The 13,896-nt window shown below is 33.0% G+C and overlaps 1 protein-coding gene across 1 annotated transcript in view; it reads left to right on the top strand.

Moving 5' to 3' along the window:
* Positions 1 to 13,896, top strand: part of LOC125618340 (receptor tyrosine-protein kinase erbB-4-like) — a 93,493-nt gene that overhangs the window by 37,917 nt on the left and 41,680 nt on the right. The window contains exon 6 of the mRNA XM_048808986.1: positions 4,014 to 4,112. Within this exon, the coding sequence (XP_048664943.1) occupies positions 4,014 to 4,112 (99 nt within the window). The remainder of the gene's footprint in view (positions 1 to 4,013; positions 4,113 to 13,896) is intronic.

The raw sequence follows: 13,896 nt of genomic DNA, 5'->3' as shown, positions 1-13,896 counted from the left end.
AGAAGTTGCTGCACAAATGAATTCATTAATTTTTATTGAACAAGCTGGGATAAATAGAGTCTTGAGAGATAGGCAAATAGAGTTCTTGCTCTAGAGGCCTTTCTGATCCTTTTTTTTTTTTCTTCCTTTCATCTTCTTCTTTTTTTTTTTTTTTTTTTGGTACTGGTGATTTAACCCAGGGGTAGAGGGGTAGGGGTAGCACAAAACTACACCCCCAGTCATTTTTATTTTTGAGACAGGGTCTCCTTAGGTTGCATAGGGCTTTTCTAAATTGTTGACACTGGACACCAATTTGCAATCCTCCTGCCTCACCTCCCTGAGTTCCTGGGATTAAAGGCATGAGCAACTATAGTGATCCCATTTCAATATCACCCTGCCTTTGAATTTCCTTTTGTATCCAAAATACCCAGCTCCAATGCATTTCCCTTTCCTCCTACACAGTGCTCCATGAAATTCCAGACCTGCCCAGGCAATGAACCATAATCCCTTGCTCTTCTCTCATTCTTAACTGAAAGAATCCTTTTCCAGGATTTACCTGATTGATCTCTTTGGAATTCATATGGATGTGCTTATATATAAATAGGATACATCTAGATCCTAAACCATATTTTGCTTACCTGTTTACATATATGATTTAGTGGTTAATGTTTATAGTCTTGATGCTGACATTCTGTGCAAACTAAAGTTGACTTTATATGAGAAATTCAGGTCAGTTAGGAGGCAATGGATAACAACATGGTTTTTCAATGAGAGGGATTTCTGGAAAGGAAAAGCTCAAATGATAACATTTGTATGTTTACTTATTTAGCTTAATTATAAGACCAATTCAGAGGCCAGGCCAGAGGTTAATTGTAGTGAAATTTGTTTAATGGTAAATAACAAGAATAAGAAACTCTGCTAGGATAGTGCTGAATTCTTCTTGTAATTCATTATTACAATTTACAAAATTTACATCTACAGTTTAATATTTTTCTTAAAGCTATGTGCAAGCCTACATACTTACAAACATATTAACTAAATTAGATTTGATTTTAGGAGTTTTACATTTTAAAATGTTTCTTTTTTGCCTAGTAAGATCATGATTTATTTAACAGAAAATATTACAAGTTAGAATATAGACCTTATTTTTCTCTGTTGAATGTTCCAAAATAATTTCATCTTTCTAGAATTATAACTCTATTATAAGGCCAAGATGCAGAAGTTTTCATAATCTGTTAGTGTGTATAATTTGTTCAATTAAGCTTGAATTTCTTAACTGGGCACTTAATTTGCATAGGCACTATTTTAGATGATGTGATGCCTTTCTAATCTTCAAATTCTTTGTATGTTCAAAGAAAAATGACATCATTGTCTATAGCCATACCACCCTGAACGCGCCCGATCTCGTCTGAAAAATAACATCATATTTATTTATATTGTGATAGAAAAGATGGACTTGGACTTAAAATTACATACAGTTACATTTTTAATCTACATAATATATCAATTTTAATTTATAAGTTTAATATTTCAAATCTTTGTATCTATGTTAAATAGCATCAAGCAAATTTTTTGGATTAATATATGTATAATCATAAATTCCAGTCATGAATTTAGAAATTGGCAAGTTAAAGGTAATACAGTGAATTGGATTAATACTGACAGTCATTCTGGATCACTTAGCTACCATAAATCCCCATTCTAATCATCTATTGCAGGATTCTCCCACAAGAATTATTTGGTAATTGCTTCAATTCTCTATATCCATAGATATGACTGAAGGGTCTGTGCTTAGCCATAGGATAAGTCAATAGAAATATATTAGAGCTTTCTTCTCTTAAGTATTGGTGTTTTAACAATTCTGCATTTACATTGACAAAATTTAATGTGAATTAGCAGATTTGTTTGTATATAGAGAAGATAGACAAGAGATACATGCTAACTTTAAATGTATTAAAAGACACTTCCCTTTTTAAAATTACTTATTGGATTGTTCTAAAGTATAATCACACTCTTTCTTATTATATAGTTCAGGAATTAAAATTTATTTTAAACCATGGAGACATGATACTTTAGGACTAAATACTATCTGATGACCTCAGCAGGGAAAAATACTACACATTTAAATATTTAATAATAAAGCTGCATCAGTATTTTTACTAACACTAATTATTTTTCTGTTGTTCATGAATGTTTCCTTTTACTGAAATTAATTGTAATTAAAGTTTATTAGAAGTTCCATAAGTTTGTTTGAATTTTATGCTTGGCATGTGAATGGTTGGTCCTAGGTTTTAATCAATATATCAGTAGTTCTAAGCTTAAACTATAAAGGATTATTCTTGACTACAGAAATGCAAATTGCTCAACCAATTATTTAGTAATTTTTCCTCCAAAATGGAGATATACTATGTGTAAGCATGAAAGATTAGAACCAATATCATAGGTATCAGCATAGTTGAATTTTTATCTGGACAGCCTTAGAAAATAATAACCATACTTATTTCCAAAGCAATAAAATTAATTCACACTGAATTTATATTCTTATTTTAAAAGTATTATTTAGGAATACTTTAATATTGATGCTGTGACTTAATAAAGTACCACATTCTGTGGTCATTTTATAGAATAATGATAATTATGTTCTCTACCCTAGACACCATCAGTGTGAAAATATAGGTTCGCATGTCCTGGGCTTTTACTTACTTTTTTCCATTTCTGATTTAATTTGTTTTTTCCTAATTTTATACCATAAGGAGCTTAGCCTATTATTTTGCATTTGATATTTAAATTTCCCTATTGGTTCTGACTAGGAAAACCATAACTTTAAATTTACCTTTTAAAGGTCAAAGTAGTTTTTGGGTTTTTTTTTTCTTTTTCTTTTTTTTTTTTTGCTTCTATTATTGTTATTTTTTTAACAATTCTGTGTTTAGGTCTCCTCATATTATTACAACTTTGAATAGTACAATTATGTATGTTTTAGCATGGATGTTCAAAGTGATGTGAATACAAGCAGCTGATATCAAGAAAGAGAGGAAATGTAGATATTCTATTCAGGAGTAATGAATATTTTTTATTCTTTCATTTTAATGTTAAAATTGCATAATATTTTTTATGTTAGGGCTACAGAATTATAATTTGGGAATTTTTATTTTTCTCTCATAACCTTGCATTTGCTTCTGTGTTCATTTGGGAAAATATGTTTTTTAAGAAAATATTGTTATATAATCCAAGCATTCTCATATGTCCTATCAAAATAATTGTCATCATTTAAGTGTTTGAATTAAATTCATGTAGAAATGCTATTTAGCTTGATGGTGTTCTTTACTCAAACTCTATCAACTTTTTACTTTCCCAATGTATAGATTCTGTTCAAATGTTACAATTACACGTTGATAAGAAAAGAGAGAATTAGCAATGGCCAATTTAAATATTTTATATTTACCTCAAAGATAATAACAGTCCTTCATATACACATGGGGAATGATAAAAAAATTAATATTTGTGTAGTAATCCCTAGCACTTGTGTCTGAACACTAATTCTAAAGTAATCACCTTTTAAAATTCATTATGAACTTGAAAAAGTTAAGAATAGTTGCAGAATAGATAGCCTTAAAGCTGAAAAGAACCTTCAACATTTCTTAGCCTAATCTTCTAAATTAGAGTTGAGAATATATTAAAAAAATAGAAGACTGAAAATATCTTCCAAATCAGATATTGCTCTTCTATACTGCTTCAATGTTTTCTTCACTATTCAAAGCTTTTTCTCATGCCCACAAGTTGAATTTGATAGTAGTATAGACAACTTGACATAGAGTGCATGTTTTATCCATCTTCAAAAATGAAAGCAGATCAAAAAGATGCAGAGTATCTTGTTATAACAGGTGCTAAATAAATGTTCATTGAATGAAAAACATAGAATCTATAATTATGCTTAAGAGTTAGTAGATTGAGCGATTAAATTAAATTTTATTTCTGCTATATTTAGTATCCATATCTTACTATGGATTTAATGTAAATATTATTTTTCTTGAAAGGGCATTTGGGTACCTGAAGGAGAAACAGTGAAGATTCCTGTGGCTATTAAGATTCTCAATGAGACGACTGGTCCCAAAGCCAATGTGGAGTTCATGGATGTAAGTATAGGCACCCAGTCAATCACTGTTTTCTCCATTATCAAATAGACTGTTAAAACAATAAAATCCCCACAACTTCTAAACTTTCTTTTCAGAAAATGATATAATTTTACAATTAAAAAATTTTCAAGACCATTTTATATCATTATATAATTTTTGATAACTTCTGGTTTGCAACCATCTGCCTACATAGTGCAACAAAAACCTCTTTGGAATCTGAAGTTACTTACAATACCCAAGGTGAATTGTCTTCTGTGAATCAGACATGTAACATTTTCATATTATAATATTAAGTACTCAAATATCTTTTAAAGGAAAAAAAATACATAATTTGAAAATAAAACATATTCAATGACTGTAAATCACTACTTTTATTCAAAATTTGGGCATCATAAACATATTTCTTAAAATTAGTTTCACTGAACACACTTAGGACTATGTGGTAGTGGCAAAGGTGTATCACTAATATGTACAAAGTGTTCTCGGAAGTAATTAATATTAATGAAGTGTTTAGTAAATGCTACACTATGTTATAAATAATTTACCTAAAAAAAGTTCATCTAATCCTGTCAGCTCAACAGTCCAGGTAAATCCAGAGTCAACCCAAGATCTCAAAGTTAGGAGATGGCTCATCTAGGCATTGGATTCAGGTAGCCAGGGTTGAGCAGGGATGAGCAAATATTTTCTCAGTAAGCCAGAGAATCAACAGGATTTATATCCCATATCTGCAGTGTGGTACCTACTCTGCCCTTTTTGGCAAGAAAGTAGTCATAGGTAATTAAGACAAAACAGAATAATATAAAATATAAATGGATGTATCAGTTAAACTTCATTTATACAAACAAGTGTGGGCCAGATTTGTTTGGGGAGTCAATCCTGCTTTCTAGGACTGTGTGTTTAACTACGATGACAGACTGCATTCTAAAATTAGTGAGGATGATTTGAAAAATTAGTTGACTGATTGCCTTACTTTATTATAGCAATGATCTATTTAGTTATAAAAAAAACAGGATTAGTTTCTACAGTATGTTAATCTCTGCTAAATTTAAATTAGGAATCTGTCTGAATCTAATGATTACCACTTTAAATTTTATTTTTTCAACTCAAATTCAGAAGGTAGGACTCTATAGTTAAAGCTGTGACTATAAAATAACAGTGCTCAAGAATGGAAGTATTATATGAGGTCAATCAGAACTTTAAGATTTTCTCTAGCAAAAATTGTAGATTGAACTGCTCAGCAAATTTCAGAGTAGGATGGAATAAAATTACATATGTAGCACGCTGTTATTTTTCATATTCAACACAAGATATCTTGCCAGGGGTTCTAGCAAATATCCATATATGTTCTTTCTGTATCTTTTAACATAATGTCTTCATTAATAAGAATGATTTTGATTTTCAGATGACCTTTACGTGAAAAATGATGCGAGCATATGCACTTTGATTTTTTTTTAATAGATGGATTGCTATATATTCCTACCCAGTTTCTCTTGAAAGCTTTTCTGAAAAGTTTTACAGGATCTCAGTCTGTGACCTTGAACAATTTATTTGAGTATAATGCTGACTACCTTATATAAGGCTATTTTTAGCTTAATTTATCATTGGTTATTACATAGTAGCAACATTACTCAGCTTGTATGAATCAGGTGTTCTGAACAGTTAATAATGTGCCTTACTACTGGCTAACTAACTTAAATATTAGCCTTGTTGCATATCTCCCAAAACTATCTAATAAATATCAGGTCTAGTAACTAAATAATGTTTTCTTCTGTGGGTCTCTAAAGGTTCTGGCACGTCCTGCAGCTATATGTCTTGGCTTATGTACAAAAGTTAAAACTGAAGCCTTTTTCAGTGATGTACCACTTATTCAATTTGATCTTGATCATAGCTAGAAATTTGTGAAGGGAGTTTTCAAAGAAAGTAGAAATTATAAGGAGAAATTACAGTAAGTAAAACCAGTGTAGGTTAATATATCAAAGTGACAGAAAAAAAAAGATCTTACCCAGCCTAGGCTGCAGCCAAAGCTGAAATTCACAAGAATGCTAATATCTCTGCTGGAGGCTTGGACAGCCATTTTTGTCATATTTCCATGGAAACAGACTGGCAAAAGGGGGTTAAGAGGCTACAAAATAATCACCTGAAAAAGAAGCTTTAAAAACCTCATCATGATTTTGAATGATTATTTGAAAGCTCCTAACCCCATCTATTTTTTTTTCCTTCTTGATCTGAAGCCTATTCCCATGGAAACAGGAGTGGGGATGGCAGCTTGAAGTCTTAGATTTCTGCTGAATTTTCGATGAACCTCTGATTGAGTCATGAAAGGAGTCATTTTCCTAGATGGTTGGTGGATTTATATCCAACAGACTTTAAAATGTCTGATCTTTTTTTAAAGTTTAAAAAATAAGTAAAATATTTTGACCATGTCTTTCCCATTTTGGGATAGATACTAGAAAATTAAAAGATTGATGGACAGCTATTGGCAGCATTTCCATAATTGTCAGACAGAAACACTTTCTTAATATTTTGGTTACTTCTTTTGAAGCATCTGAAGGATCGCATCGTAAAGCTTAAAACAGTTTAACTGGAAAATACTGCTGGTGAATTTAGTATGTTAATTTGGTTGGTGTGATTTTCATGCAAACATATGGCTACATTTCATACTTACAGTTTTAGCTCTGTTGTGTGGGTAGATCATTGAAGTATTTAACACATTGAACCATAATAAAAAATTCGTATAAGCAAAATTATATCTAATTTGAACATAAGGATTTGGTTAAAATGATGAATGTTCATCAGTTACTAAGTTAAATATAATATGTTTGACATTATGTTTTAGTTTGAGTTCTTCTGTTCATGAATAGTTTGGCTGTTTGTGAAACCAAGTTTTGAATAACAGTGGTTTATTTTGGAGATGAAGGATTCTTCAGTGGGAGAGTATGGAAATAAGAAAGGGAATCCAGTAATGGTAGCTGCCATGGTGAGCAAGTGTAACTTCTTCATACTGGAGAGATGCTGGAAGCAAGTGCAAAACACACACATTAGAGGAACCCTACTCAGGGACTGAGGGACCTGAAGCCCTTGCAACAGCTTCTCTCCATCACTGGTTGAGGGCTGCTGGACAGGAAGGACATTTAGCTTTTTGCAATAACCTGTGCTGGGTATACTAAACAGGCTCCCATGGCCCAAGAAAGCCATTGGGTAATGAAAGGTGGGTGAAAATTAGTCAGGACCTCTTTATGGTAAAGTGTTTCAAGGATAACTTTCAAACTCAAATAAGATCCTGCCACCGTACTACATGTCTCTTTTGCAAACTAGTGTTTGTATCTCTTTGTGTTGAGGTGTGTGTTGTATACCTTTTATAGAAAAGCTTCCACTAGAAACTGTTTACTTTTATTAAGCATTAGACTCCTTCATGCCTCCCCTAAATGCATATTTAGTGGGGATATTACAGATTCATTAAGTACCACTACTCTATTTAACAAGTAGAACTGTGTTTTTTACTGGTTATTCTAATAAATGACACAAATGCAGATTCTCAAAACTCATTGCCACACCCAACACTTCTATTGATAACCAAAGGCAGAGAAAAGGACTTTTCTATTTTCTTGGACTTTTTACCAAAGGCAAAAAGTAAATAAGGAACAGTTTGTATTCTATCAAATAATATACTAAAAGCAAGAGAAGAAGAAATTGTTCACACGGCTGTTACTTAGCTCACCTGAATATATCTAATGGATTCATAATGACAATGATAATACACTGCTAGTGAATGGTCAGCACATTCTTCATACCCCAAAGGAAGATAACAGTAAGTAGCATTAAGAAAATGACTCTAAGGGTCTACCTTCATACAAAGAATGACTGCATTTATACATGTTCCTAGTTCTTGATTCAAATAGCACAATTTCACTGGGAAAATGCAGGGATTGTGTGTGTGTGTGTGTGTGTGCGCGTGCTTTCTTTTTAATCCACCAAATTGCACAGAAGACGTCCCTAGGAAATGAGGTTATTAAGCAAGATTCCTGGAGCTAGGGACCATGATCTGGTAAAACCAAATAGGCTTTTTTGTTTTTTTTAGTTTTTCAGGGATCTCATTACTCTATTTTTCCCCTGAAATGTAACACTATTATCCATTGATATTGGTTTTAAATGTTTTATTTAAATCATTTGTTTTCTTTTAAAAATAAACCAGGAATGAATGATAGAAGTTCTTGAATTCCAGTAGTGACCAGCAGTACTGGCTTAGGGCTTTCATGAATCTGCTTGGCTTTAGTTTCAGCTTCCCCTTGCCAAATTCCCCACACAGGGTACATGTATTCCATATCCCCTGACTTCATTGTGCAAATGGTCATATTATTCTTTCAAAAAGAATAACTTATTTCCTTCTCCCTATACCATAAGAAATTTTATTTATCATATACAATTGCCATTTTCCTATTCTCCAAAGAAACATCCATGTGCATTGTGCCTGTTTCTCTTCTCTGTATTGCCTTTATGGTATTCAGTACCTTGATGGGAGTTTTTTCAACTCTAACAGATGCCATATTAGTGGGATGAGATGAATACAATCAGCTAGTAGTTAATATTTTCTCTCAGATTATAGCAGATTGCAAAATGTTGTGAAAATATAGTTTTTCCTCTAACATTTTCACATTTAAAAAATCTCATGTATATGGCTTCACGTAATCAATAGTAGTTCTTAGATAGGTCCTGTGTCTTATTAATAGTGGACTTTTGAAACTTCATAGCATTTAATTTAATTATGTCTTTTGCCTTTATGGATTTTAGGCATTTGAATGTCTGAATAAAATCTGTCTCTTTCAGAAGTGAAAAAATTCAGAATTTTCTTTTAAGACCCATTACTTAAATGTCACAGAGTCCTATACTGTTTTTATGATTTTGAAAAGGCTATTAACTAATCCTCTTTTTCTTAAGAAAAATATAGCCCAAGTAATTTTTGAAAGTTATGAAGAATTGCTTTGCTTTTAATAATAAAATGATATGTTCAGAAAGAGAATCTATAAATGTCATTAGAAACAGAATTTAAAGTGTTTAAAAACTTTACTAAAAAAAAGGAGAGAAGAAAGAAAATTTTCTATTAACTAAGTAAATTCTATCTGTTACAATTCATTTCATTGGCTCTTGTTTATGTCCTATTACTTGTTTAGAACTGTCATGAACAGAAACATCACATCTGAAATCATTGTTGCGAACAGTCACATTCTCCTGTCTTCTAATTCCTTTTCCATGCCTTGACCTTGCCATGTCTCCTAGGCCTGGGCTGCCACCTATCTTCATATCCTTCTGCAGTTCACTTAGATTCATGTCCCAGCATTATAACTGCATTCTTAACAAAAATCTTCAGCTTTCCAGCTTCTCAAAATCATGCTGACAATGAGCAATCCTAGAAAAATTGAAACTTTCTCAGGGTCAGGGTCCAAACCTCTTTACAATCTACCAGTTTTCCCCACATGTCTCTGTTTTAGTCAGCTTTTTTTCACTGCTGTGAATAAGAGGACTGAAAACAAGAATTTTAAAAGAGAAAAAGTTTATCTGGGACTCATAGTTTCAGAGGTCTCAGTCCAAAGACAGCTGGCTCCATTCCTTGGGGCAAGAGGTGAGGCAGAACATCTTGGTGGAAGATTATAGCTGAGGAAAGCAGCTGAGAGCATGGCTCCAGGAAGTAGAGAGAAGTCTAAACTCATCTCACCAAATATATATACCCCTAAGGCATACCCTCAATGACCCACCCCCTCTAACCACACCCTACCCACCTATAGTTAGCACTCAGTTAATCCTTGACAGGGAATTAATTTACTGATTGGGTTAAGGCTCTCATAACACAATTATTTCACCTCTAAACCTTCTTGCATTGTCTCAAGCATGAGCTTTTGAAGGACAGCTAACATCTAAATCATAACAATCTCCCTAGATTATTACATTCTATCTCTAGTCTCATGAGTCTAACTTAATTTCCTATGGTGACATTGGAATCTCAAGGACATCTCAAGTTTAACACAACCCTCAATGAATCTCTTCAAGTTCTCTTCTAAATCTTTTCTGCCTTTAATTATACCTATTTAAATAATTTGTTTCTCCATTCACCCTTTTTTCCCTATCAGAAAGAATTTCTTTGAATGTCACAATAATTCGAATCATCCTCTTCCAATTCAAGAGCTGATGCTTTGATTCCATGCCACATATTTCTTTGGATAGCATCCTCTCCTTTCTGTATTCCACTGCCATCACCTTAATACAGGCCATTAACTTCTTCAGTGTAAATTATGAGAATAACTTTCAATTTAATCCCCCTAATTTTTAATGCAACGTTTAAAATCCATCATTCCTCTGCATCCCATCTTATAATGTCATCACTAAAGTAACATACTCTTAGTTTACAGAGCTTCTCCTCACTTCCCTGATCTTCTTTCTCTTTTTTCTTCTCTTTCTTTCCAGCTAATTACAACCCAAGCCAGTTAGTGTCATTGCCTCAAGTTCTCATCCCCCAATTATACCTAATGAATTCCTGGTTATCCTTGCTTTCACAGCTTAAGTATGGTTCCGCAAAGAGCTCTTTCCTGACTCCTCAGTCTAAATTATAATCTACTAATAGAACTCAGAATTTTGTCTTTATAATACATACTGTAAATAGTTATTACACACTCGTTTTATTTTAGTTTTTCATGTAGAATCTCACTCTCTATTACTAAAAAACAGGATGGTTGATGAGAGGATCCATGTCTGTTGACTGAGCCTCTACTGACAAGCACCATACAGGTGCATGGTTAAGAAAAACAGCCACTGTACAGTTCACTGTCTGAATGGAATTATCTTTCTACTTCCTAAGGACTTTTATTATTCTTCCTTTAAACCCACTCCATTTCAGCATAATAGTACTGTTTTATCCCAATAGTTCTATCTTGATTTGGCATGTTGTCCTTACATCATTTTTCTTATATATTGATATAGTTCATCTCTGATTTGTTTTCTACAAATTCAGTTTAGTGGTTTTTCTAAGTCCAAAGCATCAAGGAGATCCCTGAGAAATAGGCTTTCCCTTTTGACTGTAAGAAAGGCTCATTGAAACCTCTGGAGGCTTTTTTGAGGAAGGAAACCCTTCGAAGACTCTCTCCTGTGCATACAGAGCCAGTAACCTGCTCTAGTATCTGCTAGGGGAACCAAGAACAGGTAATCTTCAAGACACTTGTCTGAATGTTTTCCTTGATGTGGGAAGTAATTCTAGGTTTCATTTTCAGCATCTTACTCCTGAGCTCTTGGAATCTTCTTTAGGAATATTGGATAGTGTTTGCTCTTGTATGTAAAATGTGTTATTAGAGTTCCTTCCCTCCTTTGTCTCCTGTCCATTTAGTTCTGTTCCAGTAGCACTAAAGATGCAAGGCTGGGATCCCATGTAAAGAGGGAAAAAAAGTTGATTTTATCATCAGTTTTGACAGAAATAAATTTTAAAAATTAATCGATTGTAGTCATTAAAATTTATTGACAGTAACAGTTAACTGAATTCAGTAGCTTTCCTAAAACTTGAGCTTTAAGTATTGCTTTAAGGGTTACAAAAGAATTGGGGAGAGTGCCATGTTATAGGCCTGTAATTCCAGTGAATCAGAAAGCTAAGGCAAGAAGATTGCAAGTTTGAGGCCAGCCTCAGCAATATAGTGGGCCTCTAAGCAACTTAAGGAGACCTGTCTCAACATTAAAAATAAAAAGGTCTGAGGATGGGATGTAATTCATTGGTAAAGTTCTCCTTGTTTGAATTCCCAATATTTAAATGAATGCACAAATGAATGAATAAAGGGTTACTAAAGAGTTTCAAAGCAAACAAAGTACTTGACAAGGTTCTACATTCCAACAGGCTTAATTTTTTTTTTTTCTGAAGTACTTGAAAGTGTCTACCCAAATTCAAACAGATTGTTCTCCTTAAGCCTTAATGTACAACTTCATGAGCCTTCTGACTGCTTCTATTTCTCTGGAACATTCCTTGAATTTACGTGAATGAAAAGACATTTCTCAAGGGCACAGAGTCTATTGTGCCAGTATTTAAATTTGGTGAATGGAAATCTGTAGTCTATTGAATATAGATCTCCATATCATAGACATTTTCCAGCTCTTTAAACTTTACAATTTCAGGAATTTTATATATGTTTAGAGGATGTGCCATATGGAGCTAGAGGATAATTAGACTTATCATGTGCAGTTTCTGATTCCAGTCTGAATAGTATTTGATAATTATGCTGTCTTAGAAAAAATGTCCATTCAGTTTGAGTGTAAAACTAGGAATAACCATTTATAATATTAAAATAGTTTATAAAACACAAGTAGAAAACTTTGGCTCACAGACTAAGCTAAGAGCAAGAAATAGAATTTCCATAATATCTGCAAATAATTTGAGACTTATCAAAGTTTGATGTAGACAGTTTTGTTAATGATCTGTTTATAGATTTAAGGATACAAAATATTGTCTCTTCTGTCGAGAAAGGAACTGCCTACAAGACATCCTGGTTTACATTATATGGCATCAAGTCATCTTATTTATTCACAAGGAAGTGATTTGGCTTGGAGACTAGAGGGTTCTTACGCCATGATGTTTGCTGTGGGATACACACACATACATAAATATCATGTCTATGGACCTAAATTCTAAAGTGAATACATATATTCACTTCACTGTGAAGTGTACGCAAATGGCAAATATACTTCCAATTGTGTAAATGTGACTTTGCAAATTTAATGGCACCACTGGGTGATCATCTATTAGAATGGTCATGTGGTTTGTGTTGCTAAAAATGTTTTTACAAAAATGACCACTTTATATAACATTTTTATGGTAGTTTTCTTAAAATGATGAAAAATAATTCTTCATCCTACCTCACACCACTATTGTATCAATAAGAGGTTTGTCTTCTATTTTCTATGCTTAATCTGTCAAAATCTGAAAAAGTTAACAGGGTTTGTTTTTACTTTGTCACATTGAAGGGATTTGTGAACAGAAACTTTGTTGGCATTACCGCCCTCGCATTATCATGTGCAAGGAAATGGTCATAGTGAAAGAGGCCTCTGAAGTAGAGATCAATCCCAATTGCTAGAGACCTTAATGTTCAGCATTTAGTTTCCCTTCAGTCATCCTGGACTACATGTACAGTGATTTCTATCCAGATCAAATGAAGGTATTATAAACAAGGAAGATTTGAGAAACTGTTTTATTTATACATTAGCATTCTTCTCCACATTTTTAACTGTAGGATCTAATATTTATAATGTGGAAATGGACTGAAGTATATTTGGATCAAAATGTTAACTAATAACCTACCAAAGCCAAGTTGAAAGGGGACCAGCCTAGTGTATCCTTGATTATGTTTACCCTAAATCAATAATTAATAGTAGGGATATTTTAAAAAATATTTTCTAAAATCAAGTATGTTAAATTAGGAACACAATGATAAATCTGAAGAAAAAAAATGTTGGATGCCACATAAATTCATAAAAATGTTTATTAATAACAGTCTTTTGGGGGGACTGAGGATATAACTCAGTGACAAAGTGCTTGCCTAACATGGATGAGGCACTGGGCTTAGTCCCCAGCACCACAAACAGAAAACCCTATGTATTTTGAGAGGAGAATTAAGCTATATTTGAATCACGGTCCTCTTTCCAAATCAGTGAAGAAGACAGAGCCTGGATTTGCAATGAAAGTCCTCCAACTCCAAAGTCCACAGGCTTTTCCTACCATTACATTGCTTCCTCAAAAAAAAAAAAAAAAAAACTTGGGAAT

The sequence above is a fragment of the Marmota marmota genome, unplaced genomic scaffold (genome assembly GCF_001458135.2).
Source record: "Marmota marmota marmota unplaced genomic scaffold, marMar, whole genome shotgun sequence".
NCBI lineage: Eukaryota > Metazoa > Chordata > Mammalia > Rodentia > Sciuridae > Marmota > Marmota marmota.
The sequence above is the reverse complement of the archived record's forward strand: the minus strand, read 5'-3'. Positions and strand labels throughout refer to the sequence as shown.